The following is a 25763-nucleotide window of genomic DNA, read 5'->3' as shown; positions in this document are numbered from 1 at the left end:
GGAGGGGAGAGGAGAATGGAGGGGAGGGGAGAGGAGAATGGAGGGGAGAGGAGAATGGAGGGGAGGGAGAATGGAGGGGAGGGGAGAATGGAGGGAAGAGGAGAATGGAGGGGAGCGGAGAGGAGAATGGAGGGGAGGGGAGAGGAGAATGGAGGGGAGAGGAGAATGGAGGGGAGGGGAGAATGGAGAGGGAGAGGAGAATGAGGAGAGGAGAATGGAGGGGAGGGGAGAGGAGAATGGAGGGGAGGGGAGAGGAGAATGGAGAGGAGAATGGAGGGGAGGGAGGAGAGAATGGAGAGGAGAATGAAGGGGAGAGGAGAATGGAGGGGAGAGGAGAATGGAGGGGAGAGGAGAATGGAGGGGAGGAGAGGAGAATGGAGGGGAGGAAAGTTTCTCCATAAAGGGTTAATCTCCCTCACGGACATAGAGACCCAGGATCATCCATTCCCAAAAGCCTCTTTGGCTTTCATTCTCCTCTTTCTCTCCGTACCCCTCTCCCTCTCTCCTGCTGTGTTCTCCTCTCCGTACCCCTCTCTCTCCTGCTGGGTATTTCTTCATACCCCCCCTCTCTCCTGCTGTCTTTCTCTCCATACCCCCCCTCTCTCTCCTGCTGTCTTTCTCTCCATACCCCCTCTCTCCTGCTGTCTTTCTCTCCATACCCCCCCTCTCTTTTTCTCTTCCCATCTTCCTCTCTCTTTCGAGCTGCCTCACTGTCTATCCAACTGTCTTTCTCAAACTTACTCTCCTTTGCTCTCTCCATTTTCTCACCCTCATCATCTATTCCTCCTCATTCTCTCACCCTCCCTCCTTTTCTTCTTTCTCTTTCTCTCCTCTATACTGACTTATTTTCCCGCCCTCTTTCTCCCTCCTCTTCCCTTTCCCCTTTCTCTCCCCCTTCATCTCTCATTCCCCCTCCCCTCTCCTTCCCTCCCTCCCTCCCTCCCTCCCTCTTTCTGTCCTTCTCTCCCCATGTCTCTCTCTGCATGAGGGGCGGTGAAATGTGTGTGTGTGCCTGTGTGTTTGTGTCTGAAAGTTTGGGGCTTTAATGAGTTCAACCAGCCTAGTAGAGAAGAGAAGTACTGTCTAGAGACCAGTAGAGGAGGGAGGTGCTGGCTAGAGACCAGTAGAGGAGAGAGGTGCTGGCTAGAGACCAGTAGAGGAGGGAGGTGCTGGCTAGAGACCAGTAGAGGAGGGAGGTGCTGGCTAGAGACCAGTAGAGGAGGGAGGTGCTGGCTAGAGACCAGTAGAGGAGAGAGGTGCTGGCAATAGACCAGTAGAAGAGGGAGGTGCTGGCTTGAGACCAGTAGAGGAGGGAGGTGCTGGCTAGAGACCAGTAGAGGAGGGAGGTGCTGGCTAGAGACCAGTAGAGGAGGGAGGTGCTGGCTAGAGACCAGTAGAGGAGGGAGGTGCTGGCTAGAGACCAGTAGAGGAGGGAGGTGCTGGCTAGAGACCAGCAGAGGAGGGAGGTGCTGGCTAGAGACCAGCAGAGGAGGGAGGTGCTGGCTAGAGACCAGTAGAGGAGGGAGGTGCTGGCTCGAGACCAGTAGAGGAGGGAGGTGCTGGCTAGAGACCAGTAGAGGAGGGAGGTGCTGGCTAGAGACCAGTAGAGGAGGGAGGTGCTGGCTAGAGACCAGCAGAAGAGGGAGGTGCTGGCTGGAGACCAGCAGAGGAGAGAGGTGCTGGCTAGAGACCAGCAGAGGAGGGAGGTGCTGGCTAGAGACCAGCAGAAGAGGGAGGTGCTGGCTGGAGACCAACAGAGGAGGGAGGTGCTGGCTGGAGACCAACAGAGGGAGGTGCTGGCTAGAGACCAGTAGAGGAGGGAGGTGCTGGCTAGAGACCAGTAGAGGAGGGAGGTGCTGGCTAGAGACCAGCAGAAGAGGGAGGTGCTGGCTGGAGACCAGCAGAGGAGAGAGGTGCTGGCTGGAGACCAACAGAGGAGGGAGGTGCTGGCTGGAGACCAACAGAGGAGGGAGGTGCTGGCTAGTTGGTGGTCCAGGCTCATATAGCCCAGTAGATGAACCGGATGATTCCATTCATACATGTTTACCATGACCATATTATCTTCTCTTCCCCTAGAATGCAGCTCAGTTGTCTTAACCAACTGTAATAATGGAAATCAATCCGAACATGATAGTTCATCTGCATGCATACATTTGTGTGTTTTAATTGTGAATGAATGAATGCTGATGCAGGCAAGGAGGCAGGCAGGCAGGTAGGCTGATGCTCTTTAATCAGCTGCACCAGGAGACCTCCATAGCAACACACACAGAAACGCATAAACACACACACGCACACACACCGCCGAGCCTGATAAAAAATAAAAACTGGGCTCTCGCAAGCCAGCTCTCTCCCTCTCTCTCTGACCCCGCCTCTCTCTCTGACCCCGCCTCTCTCTCCCTCTCTCTCTGACCCCGCCTCTCTCTCTGACCCCGCCTCTCTCTCCTCTCTCTCTGACCCTGCCTCTCTCTCCCTCTCTCTCTGACCCTGCCTCTCTCTCCCTCTCTCTCTGACCCTGCCTCTCTCTCCCTCTCTCTCTGACCCTGCCTCTCTCTCCCTCTCTCTCTGACCCCGCCTCTCACTCTGACCGCGCCTCTCTCTCCCTCTCTCTCTGACCCCACCTCTCGCTCCTCTCTCTATGACCCCGCCTCTCTTTCTCTCTCTCTCCCTCTCTCTGACCCCGCCTCTCTCTCCCTCTCTCTCTGGCCCCGCCTCTCTCTCCCTCTCTCTCTGGCCCCGCCTCTCTCTCCCTCTCTCTCTGTCCCCGCCTCTCTCTCCCTCTCTCTCTGTCCCCGCCTCTCTCTCCCTCTCTCTCTGCCCCCGCCTCTCTCTCCCCTCTCTCTCTGGCCCCACCTCTCTCTCCCTCTCTCTCTGACCCCGCCTCTTTCTCCCTCTCTCTCTGACCCCGCCTCTCTCTCCCTCTCTCTCTCTGACCTCGCCTCTCTCCCAATCACCGCCTCTCTTTCTCTCACTCTTTGACCCCGCCTCTCTCTGACCCCACCTCTCTCTCCCTCTCTCTCTCTGACCCCGCCTCTCTCTCTCTGACCCCACCTCTCTCCCTCTCTCTCTGACCCCGCCTCTCTCTCCCTCTCTCTCTGACCCCGCCTCTCTTTCTCTCTCTCTGACCCTGCCTCTCTCTCTCTCTCTCTGACCCTGCCTCTCTCTCTCTCTCTCTCTGACCCCGCCTCTCTCTCTCTCTCTCTCTGACCGCGCCTCTCTTTCTCTCTCTCTGACCCCGCCTCTCTCTCTCTCTCTGACCCCACCTCTCTCTCTCTCTCTCTCTCTCTGACCGCGCCTCTCTTTCTCTCTCTCTCTCTCCGACCCCGCCTTTCTCTCCTCTCTTCTGACCCCACCACTCTCTCCCTCTCTCTCTGACCCCGCCTCCCTCTCTCTCTGACCCCGCCTCTCTCTCCCTCTCTCTCTGACCCCGGCTCTCTCTCCCTCTCTCTCTGACCCCGTCTCTCTCTCTCTCTCTCTGACCCCGCCTCTCTCTCTCTCCCTCTCTCTCTGACCCTGCCTTTCTCTCCCTCTCTCTCTCTGACCCCACCTCTCTCTCCCTCTATCTCTGACCCCGCCTCTCTCTCCCTCTATCTCTGACCCCACCTCTCTCTCCCTCTCTCTCTGACCCCGCCTCTCTCTCCCTCTATCTCTGACCCCGCCTCTCTCTCTCTCCCTCTCTCTCTGACCCTGCCTTTCTCTCCCTCTCTCTCTGACCCCACCTCTCTCCCTCTCTCTCAGACCCCGCCTCTCTCTCCCTCTATCTCTGACCCTGCCTCTCTCTGACCCCGCCTCTCTTTCCCTCTCTCTCTCTGACCCCGCCTTTCTCTCTCTCTCTCTCTGACCCCGCCTTTCTCTCCCTCTCTCTCTGACCCCGCCTCTCTCTCTCTCTCTCTGACCCCGCCTCTCTCTGACCCCGCCTCTTTCTCTCTCTCTCTCTGACCCCGCCTCTTTCTCTCTCTCTCTCTGACCCCGCCTCTTTCTCTCTCTCTCTCTCTCCCTCTGACCCCGCCTCTCTTTCTCTCTCTCTCTCTGACCCCGCCTCTCTCTCCCTCTCTCTCTGACCCCACCTCTCTCCCAATCACCCCCTCTCTTTCTCTCTCTGTCTCTTTCTAGTTGATGGTGGAAGTGAAGGATTATTTTTAGAATTGGAGGGCACACTTTATTATGCAGACCTGACATTTAGAGATACATAAATGTTTTCACATCCCAATTAAAAAACATCCCCCAATAAAAAGTGCACTTTTATTTCTGCACAGATACATAAACTCTGTAAACTGTAAACTCTTATAGTATTCCACGTCATGGGTTTATTCAAACTAATTCATATCTAGTTTTTATTATTAGTTCGACACGTTCACAGCTAAAAGCTAAAAGCTCTCATATGGCAGGCAAAAATCCAACCAGGAAGTGGGAAATCTGAGGTTGGTCATTTTTCAACTCATTCCCTATTGAAGATACAGTGGGATATTGGTCATGTTGCACTTCCTAAGGCTTCCACTAGATGTCAACAGTCTTTAGAACCTTGTTTGATGCTTCTACTGTGGGGTGGGGCCAAATGACAGGGGAATGAGTCAGAGGTCTGGCAGAATGCCTTGAGCTCGTGACGCTCGTTCACGTGAGAGCGAGCTCTGTTCCATCGCAATTCTACAGACAAAAGGAATTCTCCAGTTAGAACATTATTCAAGTTTTATGTTAAAAACATCCTAAAGATTGACTCTATACATCGTTAGACATGTTTCTACAGACTGTAATGGAACGTTTTGACATTCCGTCTTGCACCTAGTGAACACGCAACGTGAGTTTGGATTTGTTTACCAAACGCGCTAACAAAAGGAGCTATTAGAACATAAATGATGGACATTATCGAACAAAACAAACATTTTTGTGCATTCTGTGAAGATCATCAAAGGTAAGTGAGTATTTATAATGTTATTTCTGAATTCTGTTGACTGCAAAATATGGCGGATATCTTTTTGGCTTGTTTGGGCTCTGAGCGCCGTACTCAGATTATTGCATGGTTTGCTTTTTCCGTAAAGCTTTTTTGAAATCTGACACAGCGGTTGCATTAAGGAGAAGTGTATCTAAAGTTCCATGTATAACACTTGTATTTTCATCAACATTTATGATGAGTATTTCTGTGAATTGATGTGGCTCTCTGCAATATCACCGGATGTTTTTGTAACTACTGAACATAATGCGCCAATGTATAATGAGATTTAAAAAAATATAATGTATTGTGTAACATGAAGTCATATGAGTGTCATCTGATGAAGATGATCAAAGGTTAGTGATTCATTCTATCTCTATTTCTGATTTTTGTGACTCCTCTCTTTGGCTGGAAAAATGGCTGTGTTTTTCGGTGACTTGGCTCTGACTTAACATAATCGTTTGTGGTGCTTTCACTGTAAAGCCTTTTTGACATCGGACATTGCGGTGGGATTAACAAGAAGTGTATTTTTAAAATGGTATGAAATACTTGTATGTCTGAGGAATTTTAATTATGAGATTTCTGTTGTTTGAATTTGGGACCCTGTACTTTCACTGGCTGTTATCATATCGATCCCGTTAACGGGATCTCAGCTCTAAGAAGTTTGAACTAAATATGTATAATATTTACAGGTCTCAGACTATGCTTCCATTATGCCATTTGATGAATCAGGATCCCCATTAGCCAATGGCAACAGCTCGTCTGACTGGGGCCCAACACATACCGCAATAGACATTACAGAAAATACTTAATAACATGCATACATTTAAAAACATGTGTGTGTGTGCTGGATCAACCCTCAGTATTTGTCTGGATCTGTCTCTCTTTATCTGTCAGCTATCTCCCCCCACCAGGCTCACTAGGGCTCTCTGTGGTGGGGCAGTGAACCTACAGCCAGCACCTGTACATGACTGACTATTGTACTGTCTGACTGTGGGGTCTGGAGTGGGCCAGCCAGCATGGTATTGTACTGTGGGGTCTGGAGCGGGCCAGCCAGCATGGTATTGTACTGTGGGGTCTGGAGCGGGCCAGCCAGCATGGTATTGTACTGTCTGACTGTGGGGTCTGGAGCGGGCCAGCCAGCATGGTATTGTACTGTGGGGTCTGGAGCGGGCCAGCCAGCATGGTATTGTACTGTGGGGTCTGGAGCGGGCCAGCCAGCATGGTATTGTACTGTGGGGTCTGGAGCGGGCCAGCCAGCATGGAATTGTACTGTCTGGGGTCTGGAGCGGGCCAGCCAGCATGGTATTGTACTGTCTGACTGGGGGTCTGGAGCGGGCCAGCCAGCATGGTATTGTACTGTCTGACTGTGGGGTCTGGAACGGGCCAGCCAGCATGGTATTGTACTGTCTGACTGTGGGGTCTGGAGCGGGCCAGCCAGCATGGTATTGTACTGTCTGACTGTGGGGTCTGGAGCGGGCCAGCCAGCATGGTATTGTACTGTGGGGTCTGGAGCGGGCCAGCCAGCATGGTATTGTACTGTCTGACTGTGGGGTCTGGAGCGGGCCAGCCAGCATGGTATTGTACTGTGGGGTCTGGAGCGGGCCAGCCAGCATGGTATTGTACTGTCTGACTGTGGGGTCTGGAGCGGGCCAGCCAGCATGGTATTGTACTGTCTGACTGTGGGGTCTGGAGCGGGCCAGCCAGCATGGTATTGTACTGTGGGGTCTGGAGCGGGCCAGCCAGCATGGTATTGTACTGTCTGACTGTGGGGTCTGGAGCGGGCCAGCCAGCATGGTATTGTACTGTCTGACTGTGGGGTCTGGAGCGGGCCAGCCAGCATGGTATTGTACTGTCTGACTGTGGGGTCTGGAGCGGGCCAGCCAGCATGGTATTGTACTGTCTGACTGTGGGGTCTGGAGCGGGCCAGCCAGCATGGTATTGTACTGTCTGACTGTGGGGTCTGGAGCGGGCCAGCCAGCATGGTATTGTACTGTCTGACTGTGGGGTCTGGAGCGGGCCAGCCAGCATGGTATTGTACTGTCTGACTGTGGGGTCTGGAGCGGGCCAGCCAGCATGGTATTGTACTGTCTGACTGTGGGGTCTGGAGCGGGCCAGCCAGCATGGTATTGTACTGTCTGACTGTGGGGTCTGGAGCGGGCCAGCCAGCATGGTATTGTACTGTCTGACTGTGGGGTCTGGAGCGGGCCAGCCAGCATGGTATTGTACTGTCTGACTGTGGGGTCTGGAGCGGGCCAGCCAGCATGGTATTGTACTGTCTGACTGTGGGGTCGGGAGCGGGCCAGCCAGCATGGTATTGTACTGTCTGACTGTGGCGTCTGGAGCGGGCCAGCCAGCATGGTATTGTACTGTGGGGTCTGGAGCGGGCCAGCCAGCATGGTATTGTACTGTCTGACTGTGGGGTCTGGAGCGGGCCAGCCAGCATGGTATTGGGATTCACAGCCAGAGTGTACAATATCTGTTGGACACCTGTTTCTATTCATAATGAGGGATGGTGATGAGAGCTGAACTGGAGTTGTGATGTAGTGGATGAGGGATGGTAATGAGAGCTGAACTGGAGTTGTGATGTCGAGGATGAGGGATGGTAATGAGAGCTGAACTGGAGTTGTGATGTAGTGGATGAGGGATGGTAATGAGAGCTGAACTGGAGTTGTGATGTAGTGGATGAGGGATGGTAATGAGAGCTGAACTGGAGTTGTGATGTAGTGGATGAGGGATGGTAATGAGAGCTGAAATGGAGTTGTGATGTAGTGAATGAGGGATGGTAATGAGAGCTGAACTGGAGTTGTGATGTAGTGGATGAGGGATGGTAATGAGAGCTGAACTGGAGTTGTGATGTAGTGGATGAGGGATGGTAATGAGAGCTGAACTGGAGTTGTGATGTAGTGGATGAGGGATGGTAATGAGAGCTGAACTGGAGTTGTGATGTAGTGGATGAGGGATGGTAATGAGAGCTGAACTGGAGTTGTGATGTCGAGGATGAGGGATGGTAATGAGAGCTGAACTGGAGTTGTGATGTAGTGGATGAGGGATGGTAATGAGAGCTGAACTGGAGTTGTGATGTAGTGGATGAGGGATGGTAATGAGAGCTGAACTGGAGTTGTGATGTAGTGGATGAGGGATGGTAATGAGAGCTGAACTGGAGTTGTGATGTAATGGATGAGGGATGGTAATGAGAGCTGAACTGGAGTTGTGATGTCGAGGATGAGGGATGGTAATGAGAGCTGAACTGGAGTTGTGATGTAGTGGATGAGGGATAGTAATGAGAGCTGAACTGGAGTTGTGATGTAGTGGATGAGGGATGGTAATGAGAGCTGAACTGGAGTTGTGATGTCGAGGATGAGGGATGGTAATGAGAGCTGAACTGGAGTTGTGATGTAGTGGATGAGGGATGGTAATGAGAGCTGAACTGGAGTTGTGATGTCGAGGATGAGGGATGGTAATAAGAGCTGAACTGGAGTTGTGATGTAGTGGATGAGGGATGGTAATGAGAGCTGAACTGGAGTTGTGATGTCGAGGATGAGGGAGTTTCTGTGTGATGTCTGTCTCTCTGAGATTGTGTGTGATGTCTGTCTCTCTGAGGTTGTGTGTGATGTCTGTCTCTCTGAGATTGTGTGTGATGTCTGTCTCTCTGAGGTTGTGTGTGCTGGAACAGCTAGGTTAGTGGTGGAACAGGCTAATGGCTCTCTCTCTCTCTCTCTCTCTCTCATTCTGTTCTCTCTGTTGTCTCTCTGTCTCTTACTTTCTCTCAATTCAATTTCAATGTAAGGGCTTTATATGTATGGGAAATATATGTTAACATTGACAAATCAAGTGAAGGAGATAGTAAAGAAACACTTTTCCCTGCCTCTCTCTGTGTGTTCCAGTGGGCACCCCCTACTACATGTCTCCAGAAAGAATACATGAAAACGGATACAACTTCAAATCTGACATCTGGTCGCTAGGCTGCCTGCTCTACGAGGTAACGTATATGATACACATTTACTGTACACACACAGACAGATTTGTGAGCTAAAGGTGGATAGGAGAGCTGCAGTGTGTTTGAAGCTAACAGAGACCTCCCAGTGACATATCCATGTGGTTCAGATCAACTGGGTGGATATGATACTGACCAGTTAGATTACTCTGTAGACGAACCACTTCCACCTTACAGATCAGACTGACCAGTTAGATTACTCTGTAGACGAACCACTTCCACCTTACAGATCAGACTGACCAGTAAGATTACTCTGTAGACGAATCACTTCCACCTTACAGATCAGACTGACCAGTAAGATTACTCTGTAGACGAACCACTTCCACCTTACAGATCAGACTGACCAGTTAGATTACTCTGTAGACGAACCACTTCCACCTTACAGATCAGACTGACCAGTAAGATTACTCTGTAGACGAACCACTTCCACCTTACAGATCAGACTGACCAGTAAGATTACTCTGTAGACGAACCACTTCCACCTTACAGATCAGACTGACCAGTTAGATTACTCTGTAGACGAACCACTTCCACCTTACAGATCAGACTGACCAGTTAGATTACTCTGTAGACGAACCACTTCCACCTTACAGATCAGACTGACCAGTTAGATTACTCTGTAGACGAACCACTTCCACCTTACAGATCAGACTGACCAGTAAGATTACTCTGTAGACGAATCACTTCCACCTTACAGATCAGACTGACCAGTAAGATTACTCTGTAGACGAATCCCTTCCACCTTACAGATCAGACTGATCAGTTAGATTACTCTGTAGATGAACCACTTCCACCTTACAGATCAGACTGGAGAGAGAGGTGGGGGGGAGCGAGTGAGCGAGAGGATGGTGGAGAGAGGCAGAGCGAAATATATGGGTTGAGCCAGGCAGAGAGAGAGAGATACGGGGTGAGGTTGGAGAGTGAGAGATCGGGGGAGAGAGAAATGGGATGGAGAGAGAAGAGAGGGGGTGGGGAGAGAGAGGCAGCGAGAGCGATATGGGGAGAGGATGTGGGAGGAGGAGGAGGAGGAGAAGGGGGAGGATGGGAAGAGAGAGTGGGAGAAAGAGTGTGAGTATGTAGCTGGCCTGTGGTGTATTGTGTGATATTATCTGGCCTTTCTAAACAAGTATCACACACACCCACTCTGCTCCCATTGATCTGAAAACACTATTCAGTGTGTGTATATATGAAGGTCTGACAGGTGTGTGCATTGGAGGTTGGATGATGGCTGTATGGATGATGGCTATATGGATGATGGCTATATGGATGATGGCTATATGGATGATGGCTATATGGATGATGGCGTATGGATTAGAGGTTGACCGATTATGATTTTTCAATGCCGATACCGATTAAGCCGATACCGATTAATCGGTCGATTTAAAAAAAATATTGTAATAATGACAATTACAACAATAATTAATATACACTAATATAATACATCAATAAAATTCATTTAGCCTCAAATAAATAATGAAACATGTTCAATTTGGTTTAAATAATGCAAAAACAAAGTGTTGGAGAAGAAAGTAAAAGTGCAATATGTGCCATGAAAAAAAGCTAACGTTTAAGTTCCTTGCTCAGAACATGAGAACATATGAAAGCTGGTGGTTCCTTTTAACATGATTCTTCAATATTCCCAGGTAAGAAGTTTTAGGTTGTAGTTATTATAGGAATTATAGGACTATTTCTCTCTATACCATTTGTATTTCATTAACCTTTGACTATTGGATGTTCTTATAGGCACTTTAGTATTGCCAGTGTAACAGTATAGTTTCCGTCCCTCTCCTCGCTCCTCAACGACAACAGCCACCCTCGAAGCAGCGTTACCCATGCAGAGCAAGGGGAACAACCACTCCAAGTCTCAGAGCGAATGACATTTGAAACGCTATTAGCACTCACCCTGCTAACTAGCTAGCCATTTCACATCGGTTACACCAGCCTCATCTCGGGAGTTGATAGGCTTGAAGTCATAAACAGCTGCTGGCAAACGTATGAAAGTGCTGTTTGAATGAATGCTTACGAGCCTGCTACTGCCTACCACCGCGCAGTCAGACTGCTCTATCAAATCATAGACTTCGTTATAACATGATAACACACAGAAATACGAGCCGTAGGTCATTAATATGGTCGAATCCGGAAACTATCATCTCGAAAACAAGACGTTTATTCTTTCAGTGAAATACGGAACCATTCCGTATTTTATCTAACGGGTGGCATCCATAAATCTCAATATTCCTGTTACATTGCACAACCTTCAATGTTATGTCATAATTACGTAAAATTCTGGCAAATTAGGCGGCCCAAACTGTTGCGTGTACACTGACTCTGAAGTGACACAATTTCACCTGGTTAATATTGCCTGCTAACCTGGATTTCTTTTAGCTAAATATGCAGGTTTAAAAATGTATACTTCTGTGTATTGATGTTTATGGTTATGTACACTTTGGAGCAACGATATGCACCACATCGATTATATGCTACGCAGGACACTAGATAACTCCACATGGTTGATGATATTACTAGTTTATCTAGTGATTATGTTTGATTGATTGTTTTTTATAAGATAAGTTTAATGCTAGCTAGCAACTTACCTTGGCTTACTGCATTTGCGTAAAAGGCAGGCTCCTCGTGGAGTGCAATGAGAGGCAGGTGGTTAGAGCGTTGGACAAGTTAACTGTAAGGTTGCAAGATTGAATCCCTGAGCTGACAAGGTAAAAATCTGTCGTTCTGCCCCTGAACAGGCAGTTAACCCACTGTTCCTAGGCTGTCATTGAAAATAAGAATGCGTTCTTAACTGACTTGCCTGGTTAAATAAAGATTAAATAAAGGTGTAAAAAAATATATATTTCGTTTTTTATGTATTTTTTAATCGGGCAAATCGGTGTCCAAAAATACAGATGAAAACTTGAAATCAGCCCTAATTTATCGGCAATTCCGATGAATCGGTCGACTTCTAGTATGGATGTTGGCCATATGGATGTTGCCCGTATGGATGTTGCCCGTATGGATGTTGGCCGTATGGATGTTGGCTGTTTGGATGTCTGTGAGGGTCAACACGTGGGTGTGTGTGCTTTAGGACTGTGTTTGAGAGAACATGAATATTTCAGTGTTCATCCTGGGTTGCTCGATGGGTGAGAGAGACAAACCCATCAATACCTGGCTGCATCTCCTATTCTGTTTGATTGAGGCATGTGTGTGATGAGGTCTCTCCTTCCACATTACGCCACCTGACCCGGTCCACCTCCGGTGTCGTGGTAATGGCGATGATGCTTGGGGTGGTTCTCCCTCGGCATCTGGGAGGGCACGGCAACAGCAGGTTGGGCATGTGTAGGTTGATATGTCGTTCTTACCGCACCCCCGGCCCAGACCCGTGTGTGTGTAGTATTGTAACAGTAATAGTGTTGCAATGTCCTGAACCCTATGTAGCTTTATAACCCTACAGTACAGTTGAAGTCAGATGTTTACATACACCTTAGCCAAATAAATTTAAACTCATTTTTTCACAATTCCTGACATTTAATCCAAGTAAAAATTCCCTGTTTTAGGTCAGTTAGGATCACCACTTTATTTTAAGAATGTGAAATGTCAGAATAATAGTAGAGAGAGTGAATTATTTCAGCTTGTATTTCTTTCATCACATTCCCAGTGGGTCAGAAGTTTACATACACTTAATTAGTATTTGGTAGCATTGCCTTTAAATGGTTTAACTTGGGTCAAACGTTTCGGCCTTCTACAAGTTTCCCACAATAAGTTGGGTGAATTTTGGCCCATTCCTCCTGACAGAGCTGGTGTAACTCAGTCAGGTTTGTAGGCCTCCTGACAGAGCTGGTGTAACTCAGTCAGGTTTGTAGGCCTCCAGACAGAGCTGGTGTAACTCAGTCAGGTTTGTAGGCCTCCTTGTTCGCACATGCTTTTTCAGTTCTGCCCACAAATGTTCTATAGGATTGAGGTCAAAGCTTTGTGATGGCCACTCTAATACCTTGACTTTGTTGTCCTTAAGCCATTTTGCCACAACTTTGGAGGTGTGCTTGGGGTCATTGTCCATTTGGAACCCTATTTGCGTCCAAGCTTTAACTTCCTGACTGATGTCTTGAGATGCTGCTTCAATATATCCACATCATTTCCCCTACTCATGACGCCATCTATTTTGTAAAGTGCACCAGTCCCTCCTGAAGCAAAGTACCCCCACAACATGATGCTGCCACCCCCACAACATGATGCTGCCACCCCCACAACATGATGCTGCCACCCCCGTACTTCACAGTTGGGATGGTGCTCTTTGACTTGCAAGCCTCCCCCTTTTTCTTCCAAACATAACGATGGCTATTATGACCAAACAGATCTATTTTTGTTTCATCAGCCCAGAGGACATTTCTCCAAAAAGTACTATCTTTGTCCCCAGTTGCAAACCGTAGTCTGGCTTTTTTATGGCGGTTTTGGAGAAGTGGCTTCTTCCTTGCTGAACGGCCTTTCAGATAATGTCGATATAGGACTCATTTTACTGTGGATATAGATACTTTTGTACCTGTTTCCTCCAGCATCTTCACAAGGTCCTTTGCTGTTGTTCTGGGATTGATTTGCACTTTTCGCACCAAAATACGTTCATCTCTAGGACACAGAACACGTCTCCTTCCTGAGCGGTATGACGTCTGTGTGGTCCCATGGTGTTTATACTTGTGTACTATTGTTTCTACAGATGAACATGGTACCTTCAGGCATTTGGAAATTGCTCCCAAGGATGAATCAGACTTGTGGTCTACAATTATTTTTCTGAGGTCTTGGCTGATATCTTTTGATTTTCCCATGATGTCAAGTAAAGAGGCACTGAGTTTGAAGGTAGGCCTTGAAATACATCCACAGGTACACCTCAAATTGACTCAAATGATGTCAATTAGCCTATCAGAAGCTTCTAAAGCCATGACATAATTTTCTGAAATTGTCCAAGCTTTTTAAAGGCACAGTCAACTTAGTGTATGTAAACTTCTGACCCACAGGAATTGTGATACAGTGAATGATAAGTGAAATAATCTGAAATAAACAATTGTTGGAAATATGCACAAAGTAGATATCCTAACCCACTTGCCAAAACTATAGTTCGTAAGCAATACATTTGTGGAGTGGTTGAAAAACAAGTTTTAAGGACTCCAACCTAGTGTATGTAAACTTCTGACTTCAACTTTATATACAGTGCCCTCCATAATTGTTTGGACTGTGAAGCATTTATTCTTGTTTTGGCTTGATACTTCAAAAGTTTGGATTTGATCAGAAATCTAATTTTCTCTCAAATGTTGTGCTCAAAGGGAGTATGGCTATGCCAGGTAGGAGACCTGCTCAAACTCCCTGTGCTTACCGGTGGGCTAGAGAGACCGGGCAGACACCGTGTTATGCTATGGAGCGCACAGTGTTTCCAGTGCTGGTGCATAGCCCGGTGCGGCACTTACCAGCCCTTCGTATTGGCCGGGCTAGAGTGAGCATCGAGCCAGGTAAGGTTGGGCTCGGTGCTCAAGAGCTCCAGTGCGCCTGCACAGTCCGGTCTATCTAGAGCCACCTCAACACGCCAGTCCTCCGGTAGCAGCTCCCCGCACCAGGCTTCCTGTGCGTGTCCTTGCTCCAGTATCACCAGTTCCAGCACCACGCATCAGGCCTACAGTGCGCCTCGCCTGTTCAGCACAGCCAGAGCCTTCCTTCCCTCCTGCGCTACCGGAGTCTCCTGTCTGTTCAGCGCTATCAGAGCCTTTCTCCCCTCCTGCGCTGTCGGAGTCTCCCGCCTGTTCAGCGCTATCAGAGCCTTCCTCCTCTACAGCGCTGCCGGAGCCTCCTGCCTGTTCGGAGCAGCCTGAGCTGCCAGTCTGCAGGGAGCTGTCAGTCTGCAAGGTGCTGTCAGTCTGCATGAAGCAACCAGAGCTGTCAGTCTGCAAAGAGCTGCCAGTCTGCAAGGAGCTGTCAGTCTGCAAGGAGCTGTCAGTCTGCAAGGAGCTGCCAGTCTGCAGGGTGCTGTCAGCCTGCATGAAGCAGCCAGAGCTGTCAGTCTGCAAAGAGCTGCCAGTCTGCAAGGAGCTGTCATTCTGCATGGAGCTGTCAGTCTGCAAGGAGCTGCCAGTCTGCAGGGTGCTGTCAGCCTGCATGGAGCAGTCAGAGCTGTGAGTCTGTATGAAGCAGCCAGAGCTGTCAGTCTGCATAAAGCAGCCAGAGCTGCCAGTCTTCAAAGAGCTGTCAGTCTGCAAGGAGCTGTCAGTCTGCAAGGAGCTGTCAGTCTGCAAGGAGCTGCCAGTCTGCAGGGTGCTGTCAGCCTGCATGGAGCAGTCAGAGCTGTCAGTCTGCAAGGAGCAGCAAGATCCGCCAGTCAGCCATGATCTTCTAGATCTGCCAGTCAACCAGATCTGCCAGTCAACCAGTCTCTTCCAGATCTGCCAGTCTGCATAGAGCAGCTAGATCTGCCAGTCAGCCATGATCTTCTAGATCTGCCAGTCAACCAGATTCTACCAGATCCGCCAGCCAGCCAGGATCTACCGAAGCCTACTACCTACCTGAGCTTCATCTCAGTACTGGGCTTCCTCTCAGTACTCGGCTTTCTCTCAGTACTGGGCTTCCCCTCAGTTCCGGGCTGCCCCTCAGTTCCGGGCTGCCCCTCAGTCTCGGGCTGCCCCTCAGTCCCGGGCTGCCCCTCAGTCCCGGGCTGCCCCTCAGTCCCGAGCTGCCCCTCAGTCCCGAGCTGCCTCAGTCCCGAGCTGCCCCTCAGTTCTGTGGGATTCTGTCACGCCTTGGTCTTAGTATTTTGTGTTTTCTTTATTATTTGGTCAGGCCAGGGTGTGACATGGGGTTATTATATTGTATTTTCGTATTGAGGTTTGTAGTATTTGGGATTGCCGCTGAGTAGGGGTGTTGTTTAGGCTTGGCTGCCAGAGGCGGTTCTCAATCAGAGTCAGGTGATTCTCGTTGTCTCTGATTGGGAACCGTATTTAGGTAGCCGGGGTTTCTCTGTGTATTTCGTGGGTGATTGTTCCTGTAGTTTCACCAGATAGGCTGTAATAGGTTTCACGTTGCGTTTGTTGTTTTTGTATATGTAATAGTTATTTCATGTGTCACTTTTTCATTTAAAGTCATGAGTAACCACCACTCTGCATTTCGGTCCGACTCTCTTTCTACAAACGAAGAACGACGTTACAGTAGCTTATTACTCCTGTGTAGCGTTCTAACCTTATGTAGCGTTATAACCCTATGTAGCGTTATAACCTAACCTTATGTAGCATTATAACCTTATGTAGCGTTATAACCCTATGTAGCGTTATAACCCTATGTAGCGTCAAACCCCATATGTAGCATTATACCCGTGTGTAGCTTATTACTCCTGTGTAGCGTTATAACCCCATGTAGCGTTATAACCCCATGCAGCGTTATAACCCAATGTAGCGTTATAACCCAATGTAGCGTTATAACCCCATGTAGCGTTATAACCCCATGTAGCGTTATAACCCAATGTAGCGTTATAACCCCATGTATTTTTTATACTGCTTTACTTTATACCCCTATGTAGCGTCATACCCCTAAATAGCTTAATACCCCATATAGCTTTTAACCCTAAATAACTTTATACCGCTATATAGCTTTATACCCCTATACAGCTTTGTATCACTATATTGCTTTACTGTATACCCCTATGTAGCTTCATACCCCAATGTAGCTTCATACCCCTATGTAGCTTCATACCCCAATGTAGCTTCATACCCCTATGTAGCTTCATACCCCAATGTAGCTTCATACCCCAATGTAGCTTCATACCGCTATGTAGCTTCATACCCCTATATAGCTTTATACCCCTATATAGCTTTATACCCCTATATAGCTTTTTACCCCTATATAGCTGTATAGCCCTATATTGCTTTAGTGTATACTCCTATATAGCTTCAAACCCATTTGTAGCTTTATACTCCTAAATAGCTTTATATATAGCTGTATTCCCCTATATAGCTGTATTCCCCTATATAGCTGTATTCCCCTATATAGCTGTATTTCCCTATATAGCTGTATTCCCCTATATAGCTGTATTCCCCTATATAGCTGTATTTCCCTATATAGCTGTATTCCCCTATATAGCTGTATTCCCCTATATAGCTGTATTCCCCTATATAGCTGTATTCCCCTATATAGCTGTATTCCCCTATATAGCTGTATTCCCCTATATAGCTGTATTCCCCTATATAGCTGTATTCCCCTATATAGCTGTATTCCCCTATATAGCTGTATTCCCCTATATAGCTGTATTCCCCTATATAGCTGTATTCCCCTGTATAGCTTTATCCCCTATATAGCTGTATTCCCTGTATAGCTGTATTCCCCTATATAGCTATATTCCCCTATATAGCTGTATTCCCCTATATAGCTGTATTCCCCTATATAGCTTTATCCCCCTATATAGCTGTATTCCCCTGTATAGCTGTATTCCCCTATATAGCTCTATTCCCCTATATAGCTCTATTCCCCTATATAGCTATATTCCCCTATACAGCTGTATTCCCCTATATAGCTGTATTCCCCTATATAGCTTTATTCCCCTATATAGCTGTATTCCCCTATAGTTTTATAACCATGTATAGCTTTATAACCGTATATAGCTGTATTCCCCTATAGCTTTATAACCATGTATAGCTTTATAACCGTATATAGCTGTATTCCCCTATAGCTTTATAACCATGTATAGCTTTATAACCGTATATAGCTGTATTCCCCTATAGCTTTATAACCATGTATAGCTTTATAACCGTATATAGCTGTATTCCCCTATAGCTTTATAACCATGTATAGCTTTATAACCGTATATAGCTGTATTCCCCTATAGCTTTATAACCATGTATAGCTTTATAACCGTATATAGCTGTATTCCCCTATAGCTTTATAACCATGTATAGCTTTATAACCGTATATAGCTGTATTCCCCTATAGCTTTATAACCATGTATAGCTTTATAACCGTATATAGCTTAATGCCCCTGGATGTTTGACCTTATAATAAAAGATGAGAACATGCGTCCTTAAAGGCATCTGTATACTGTAGCTCTGCTGTGAAAACGCTTACATTTTTAGTTCATTTCACACTTTTAACATCTAATTAAAAATGTGTCACATAGTATGCCAGTTTTATCCACTGAGCATTACCTTGGTGCCTTCTCTTCCTACTGCTGGCCCTACTGTCATAGTTTAATGTGATAGCTTAGTGAATTAATTTGTGTGTATGTGCCTACACACACATTCTCTCTCTTAGGTCGGCATGAATTAATAGAGCACATTATATCACATTAACAGATAGCGTCTAACTTTGTTTTCCCTCATAATTTGTCATGCGTGAAGACTGAAGAAAGAAAGGGGGAGGGCTGATTCCATCTGAGAGGCTGTTCTATAAAACAGGGGAGGGCTGATTCTATCTGAAAGGCTGTTCTATACAACAGGGGAGGGTTGATTCTATCTGAAAGGCTGTTCTATACAACAGGGGAGGGAGGGCTGATTCTATCTGAGAGGCTGTTCTCTACAACAGGGGAGGGCTGATTCTATCTGAAAGGCTGTTCTCTACAACAGGGGAGGGCTGATTCTATCTGAAAGGCTGTTCTATACAACAGGGGAGGGCTGATTCTATCTGAAAGGCTGTTCTATACAACAGGGGAGGGCTGATTCTATCTGAAAGGCTGTTCTATACAACAGGGGAGGGCTGATTCTATCTGAAAGGCTGTTCTATACAACAGGGGAGGGCTGATTCTATCTGAGAGGCTGTTCTCTACAACAGGGGAGGGCTGATTCCATCTTAAAGGCTGTTCTATACAACAGGGGAGGGAGGGCTGATTCTATCTGAAAGGCTGTTCTATACAACAGGGGAGGGAGGGCTGATTCTATCTGAAAGGATGTTCTCTACAACAGGGGAGGGAGGGTTGATTCCATCTGAAAGGCTGTTCTATACAACAGGGGAGGGAGGGCTGATTCCATCTGAAAGGCTGTTCTATACAACAGGGGAGGGAGGGCTGATTCCATCTGAAAGGCTGTTCTCTACAACAGGGGAGGGCTGATTCCATCTGAAAGGCTGTTCTCTACAACAGGGGAGGGCTGATTCCATCTGAAAGGCTGTTCTATACAACAGGGGAGGGCTGATTCCATCTGAAAGGCTGTTCTATACAACAGGGGAGGGCTGATTCCATCTGAAAGGCTGTTCTATACAACAGGGGAGGGCGGATTCCATCTGAAAGGCTGTTCTATACAACAGGGGAGGGCGGATTCCATCTGAAAGGCTGTTCTATACAACAGGGGAGGGCTGATTCCATCTGAAAGGCTGTTCTATACAACAGGGGAGGGCTGATTCCATCTGAAAGGCTGTTCTATACAACAGGGGAGGGTTGATTCTATCTGAAAGGCTGTTCTATACAACAGGGGACGGTTGATTCTATCTGAAAGGCTGTTCTATACAACAGGGGAGGGCTGATTCTATCTGAAAGGCTGTTTTATACAACAGGGGAGGGAGGGCTGATTCCATCTTAAAGGCTGTTCTATACAACAGGGGAGGGAGGGCTGATTCCATCTGAAAGGCTGTTCTATACAACAGGGGAGGGAGGGCTGATTCCATCTGAAAGGCTGTTATATACAACAGGGGAGGGAGGGCTGATTCCATCTTAAAGGCTGTTCTATACAACAGGGGAGGGAGGGCTGATTCCATCTGAAAGGCTGTTCTATACAACAGGGGAGGGAGGGCTGATTCCATCTTAAAGGCTGTTCTATACAACAGGGGAGGGAGGGCTGATTCTATCTGAAAGGCTGTTCTATACAACAGGGGAGGGAGGGCTGATTCTATCTGAAAGGCTGTTCTATACAACAGGGGTGGGAGGGCTGATTCCATCTGAAAGGCTGTTCTATACAACAGGGGAGGGAGGGCTGATTCTATCTGAAAGGCTGTTCTATACAACAGGGGCTGATTCCATCTTAAAGGCTGTTCTATACAACAAGGGAGGGAGGGCTGATTATATCTGAAAGGCTGTTCTATACAACTGGGGAGGGAGGGATGATTATATCTGAAAGGCTGTTCTATACAACAGGGGAGGGCTGATTCTGTCTGAAAGGCTGTTCTATACAACAGGGGAGGGCTGATTCTATCTGAAAGGCTGTTCTATACAACAGGGGAGGGAGGGCTAATTCCATCTGAAAGGCTGTTCTATACAACAGGGGAGGGCTGATTCCATCTGAGAGGCTGTTCTATACAACAGGGGAGGGCTAATTCCATCTGAAAGGCTGTTCTATACAACAGGGGAGGGCTGATTCCATCTGAGAGGCTGTTCTATACAACAGGGGAGGGAGGGCTGATTCTATCTGAGAGGCTGTTCTATACAACAGGGGGGGAAAGGCTGTTCTGATTCCTTCTGAAAGGCTGTTCTATACAACAGGGGAGGGCTGATTCTATCTGAAAGGCTGTTCTATACAACAGGGGAGGGTTGATTCTATCTGAAAGGCTGTTCTATACAACAGGGGAGGGCTGATTATATCTGAAAGGCTGTTCTATACAACAGGGGAGGGCTAATTCCATCTGAAAGGCTGTTCTATACAACTGATTCCATCTGGGGAGGGAGGGCTGATTCCATCTGAAAGGCTGTTCTATACAACAGGGGAGGGAGGGCTGATTCCATCTGAGAGGCTGTTCTATACAACAGGGGAGGGAGGGCTGATTCCATCTGAGAGGCTGTTCTATACAACAGGGGTTCTATACAACAGGGGAGGGCTGATTCCATCTGAAAGGCTGTTCTATACAACAGGGGAGGGAGGGCTGATTCCATCTGAAAGGCTGTTCTATACAACAGGGGAGGGAGGGCTGATTCCATCTGAGAGGCTGTTCTATACAACAGGGGAGAAAGAGGGCTGATTCTATCTGAAAGGCTGTTCTATACAACAGGGGAGGGAGGGCTGATTCCATCTGAAAGGCTGTTCTATACAACAGGGGAGGGCTGATTCTATCTGAAAGGCTGTTCTATACAACAGGGGAGGGAGGGTTGATTCTATCTGAAAGGCTGTTCTATACAACAGGGGGAGGGAGGGCTGATTCCATCTGAAAGGCTGTTCTATACAACAGGGGAGGGCTGATTCCATCTGAGAGGCTGTTCTATACAACAGGGGAGGGAGGGCTGATTCTATCTGAGAGGCTGTTCTATACAACAGGGGGGCTGATTCCTTCTGAAAGGCTGTTCTATACAACAGGGGAGGGAGGGCTGATTCTATCTGAAAGGCTGTTCTATACAACAGGGGAGGGTTGATTCTATCTGAAAGGCTGTTCTATACAACAGGGGAGGGTTGATTCTATCTGAAAGGCTGTTCTATACAACAGGGGAGGGCTAATTCCATCTGAAAGGCTGTTCTATACAACTGGGGAGGGAGGGCTGATTCCATCTGAAAGGCTGTTCTATACAACAGGGGAGGGAGGGCTGATTCCATCTGAGAGGCTGTTCTATACAACAGGGGAGGGAGGGCTGATTCCATCTGAGAGGCTGTTCTATACAACAGGGGGGGGGCTGATTCCTTCTGAAAGGCTGTTCTATACAACAGGGGAGGGCTGATTCTATCTGAAAGGCTGTTCTATACAACAGGGGAGGGTTGATTCTATCTGAAAGGCTGTTCTATACAACAGGGGAGGGCTGATTCTATCTGAAAGGCTGTTCTATACAACAGGGGAGGGAGGGTTGATTCTATCTGAAAGGCTGTTCTATACAACAGGGGGAGGGAGGGCTGATTCCATCTGAAAGGCTGTTCTATACAACAGGGGAGGGAGGGCTGATTCCATCTGAAAGGCTGTTCTATACAACAGGGGAGGGCTGATTCTATCTGAAAGGCTGTTCTATACAACAGGGGAGGGTTGATTCTATCTGAAAGGCTGTTCTATACAACAGGGGAGGGCTGATTCTATCTGAAAGGCTGTTCTATACAACAGGGGAGGGTTGATTCTATCTGAAAGGCTGTTCTATACAACAGGGGAGGGCTGATTCTATCTGAAAGGCTGTTCTATACAACAGGGGAGGGCTGATTCTATCTGAAAGGCTGTTCTATACAACAGGGGAGGGTTGATTCTATCTGAAAGGCTGTTCTATACAACAGGGGAGGGAGGGCTGATTCCACCTGAAAGGCTGTTCTCTACAACAGGGGAGGGAGGGCTGATTCCATCTGAAAGGCTGTTCTCTACAACAGGGGGAGGGCTGATTCTATCTGAAAGGCTGTTCTATACAACAGGGGAGGGAGGGCTGATTCCACCTGAAAGGCTGTTCTCTACAACAGGGGAGGGAGGGCTGATTCCACCTGAAAGGCTGTTCTCTACAACAGGGGAGGGAGGGCTGATTCCATCTGAAAGGCTGTTCTATACAACAGGGGAGGGAGGGCTGATTCCACCTGAACGGCTGTTCTATACAACAGAGGAGGGAGGGCTGATTCCATCTGAAAGGCTGTTCTATACAACAGGGGAGGGTTGATTCTATCTGAAAGGCTGTTCTATACAACAGGGGAGGGAGGGCTGATTCCATCTGAAAGGCTGTTCTATACAACAGGGGAGGGAGGGCTGATTCCATCTGAAAGGCTGTTCTATACAACAGGGGAGGGAGGGCTGATTCTATCTGAAAGGCTGTTCTCTACAACAGGGGAGGGCTGATTCCACCTGAACGGCTGTTCTCTACAACAGGGGAGGGAGGGCTGATTCTATCTGAAAGGCTGTTCTATACAACAGGGGAGGGAGGGCTGATTCTATCTGAAAGGCTGTTCTATACAACAGGGGAGGGAGGGCTGATTCTATCTGAAAGGCTGTTCTATACAACAGGGGAGGGAGGGCTGATTCTTTCTGAGAGGCTGTTCTATACAACAGGGGAGGGAGGGCTGATTCTATCTGAAAGGCTGTTCTATACAACAGGGGAGGGCTGATTCCATCTGAGAGGCTGTTCTATACAACAGGGGAGGGTTGATTCCACCTGAAAGGCTGTTCTATACAACAGGGGAGGGAGGGCTGATTCTTTCTGAGAGGCTGTTCTATACAACAGGGGAGGGAGGGCTGATTCTATCTGAAAGGCTGTTCTATACAACAGGGGAGGGATGATTCCACCTGAAAGGCTGTTCTATACAACAGGGGAGGGCTGATTCCATCTGAAAGGCTGTTCTATACAACAGGGGAGGGCTGATTCTATCTGAAAGGCTGTTCTATACAACAGGGGAGGGAGGGCTGATTCTATCTGAAAGGCTGTTCTATACAACAGGGGAGGGAGGGCTGATTCCATCTGAGAGGCTGTTCTATACAACAGGGGAGGGAGGGCTGATTCCATCTGAAAGGCTGTTCTATACAACAGGGGAGGGCTGATTCTATCTGAAAGGCTGTTCTATACAACAGGGGAGGGCTGATTCTATCTGAAAGGCTGTTCTATACAACAGGGGAGGGCTGATTCTATCTGAAAGGCTGTTCTATACAACAGGGGAGGGCTGATTCCATCTGAAAGGCTGTTCTATACAACAGGGGAGGGAGGGCTGATTCCATCTGAAAGGCTGTTCTATACAACAGGGGAGGGAGGGCTGATTCTATCTGAAAGGCTGTTCTATACAACAGGGGAGGGAGGGCTGATTCCATCTGAAAGGCTGTTCTATACAACAGGGGAGGGAGGGCTGATTCTATCTGAAAGGCTGTTCTATACAACAGGGGAGGGAGGGCTGATTCTATCTGAAAGGCTGTTCTATACAACAGGGGAGGGAGGGCTGATTCCATCTGAAAGGCTGTTCTATACAACAGGGGAGGGAGGGCTGATTCTATCTGAAAGGCTGTTCTATACAACAGGGAGGGAGGGCTGATTCCATCTGAAAGGCTGTTCTATACAACAGGGGAGGGAGGGCTGATTCTATCTGAAAGGCTGTTCTATACAACAGGGGAGGGAGGGCTGATTCCACCTGAAAGGCTGTTCTATACAACAGGGGAGGGAGGGCTGATTCTATCTGAAAGGCTGTTCTATACAACAGGGGAGGGAGGGCTGATTCTATCTGAAAGGCTGTTCTATACAACAGGGGAGGGAGGGCTGATTCTATCTGAAAGGCTGTTCTATACAACAGGGGAGGGAGGGCTGATTCTATCTGAAAGGCTGTTCTATACAACAGGGGAGGGAGGGCTGATTCTATCTGAGAGGCTGTTCTATACAACAGGGGAGGGCTGATTCTATCTGAAAGGCTGTTCTATACAACAGGGGAGGGAGGGCTGATTCCATCTGAAAGGCTGTTCTATACAACAGGGGAGGGAGGGCTGATTCTATCTGAAAGGCTGTTCTATACAACAGGGGAGGGAGGGCTGATTCTATCTGAAAGGCTGTTCTATACAACAGGGGAGGGAGGGCTGATTCTATCTGAAAGGCTGTTCTATACAACAGGGGAGGGAGGGCTGATTCTATCTGAAAGGCTGTTCTATACAACAGGGGAGGGAGGGCTGATTCCATCTGAAAGGAGGAGGGAGGGCTGATTCTATCTGAGAGGCTGTTCTATACAACAGGGGAGGGCTGATTCTATCTGAAAGGCTGTTCTATACAACAGGGGAGGGAGGGCTGATTCCATCTGAAAGGCTGTTCTATACAACAGGGGAGGGAGGGCTGATTCTATCTGAAAGGCTGTTCTATACAACAGGGGAGGGAGGGCTGATTCCACCTGAAAGGCTGTTCTATACAACAGGGGAGGGAGGGCTGATTCTATCTGAAAGGCTGTTCTATACAACAGGGGAGGGAGAGCGAACGAGAGGGAGAGAGAGAGCAATACTCATTAGGCATCAAAGTCAAAGGAACTGCACAATATTAAAAGACATGTTATAGATGGATGGAAAGTAGTGTGTAAACCTGCCAAAAAAAAACATTTAGGAAACAACAAATTCAATCCCAGAACCCACTGGTATCTCCAATTACATTACATGAACTACAGGACAAAATATAAACCTTCTAACCCCAAAAGGCCTGTGGTGTTGATGGTATCCTACATGACATTATAAAATATACAGACCACAAATTCCAATTGGCTATACTTTAACATCATCCTCAGCTCTGGCATCTTCTCCAATATTTGGAACCAAGCACTGATAACCCCAATCCACAAAAGTGGAGACAAATTTGACCCCAATAACTAATGTCAACAGCAACCTTGGGAAAATCCTTTGCATTATCATTAAATCAAATCACATTTTATTAGTGACATGCGCCAAATACAACAGGTGTACCTTACAGTGAAATGCTTACTTATGAGCCCCTAACCAACCATGCAGTTTAATTAAAAAATAAAATAATAATAATATGAATAAGAAATAAAGTAGCAAGTATTTAAAGAGCAGTAGTAAAATAACAATAACAAGACTATATTCAGGGGGATACAGGTACAGAGTCAATGTGCGGGGGCACCGGTTAATTGAGGTAATATGTACATGTAGGTATAATTATTAAGTGACTATGTATAGATGATAACAACAGAGAGTAGCAGTGGTGTAAACGGAGGGGGGTCTCGACGGTGCAGCTGTAGAACCTTCTGAAGGATCTGAGGACCCATGCCAAATATTTTCAGTCTCCTGAGGGGGAAAAGGTGTTGTCGTGCCCTCTTCATGACTGTGTTGACGTGCTTGGACCATGTTAGTTGGTTGGTGATGTGGACACCAAGGAACTTGAAGCGCTCAACCTGCTCAACTACAGCCGCGTCGATGAGAATGGGGGCGTGCTCTGTCCTCTTTTTCCTGTAGTCCACAATCATCTCCTTCGTCTTGATCATGTTGAGAAAGAAGTTGTTGTCCTGGCACCACAGGTCTCTGACCTCCCTATAGGCTGTCTCGTCGTTAACGGTG

The 25763-nt window shown here is 47.7% G+C and overlaps 1 protein-coding gene across 1 annotated transcript in view; it reads left to right on the top strand.

Annotated features, from left to right (window-relative positions):
- The window catches only part of nek7 (NIMA-related kinase 7), a 54557-nt gene that overhangs the window by 17416 nt on the left and 11378 nt on the right, over nt 1-25763 (top strand). The window contains exon 4 of the mRNA XM_052464139.1: nt 8812-8906. Coding sequence (XP_052320099.1) covers nt 8812-8906 — 95 coding nt within the window. The remainder of the gene's footprint in view (nt 1-8811; nt 8907-25763) is intronic.

The sequence above is a fragment of the Oncorhynchus keta genome, chromosome 1, assembly GCF_023373465.1.
Source record: "Oncorhynchus keta strain PuntledgeMale-10-30-2019 chromosome 1, Oket_V2, whole genome shotgun sequence".
In the NCBI taxonomy this organism is placed as follows: Eukaryota; Metazoa; Chordata; class Actinopteri; order Salmoniformes; family Salmonidae; genus Oncorhynchus; species Oncorhynchus keta.
This window is presented reverse-complemented; position numbering and strand designations above follow the sequence as displayed.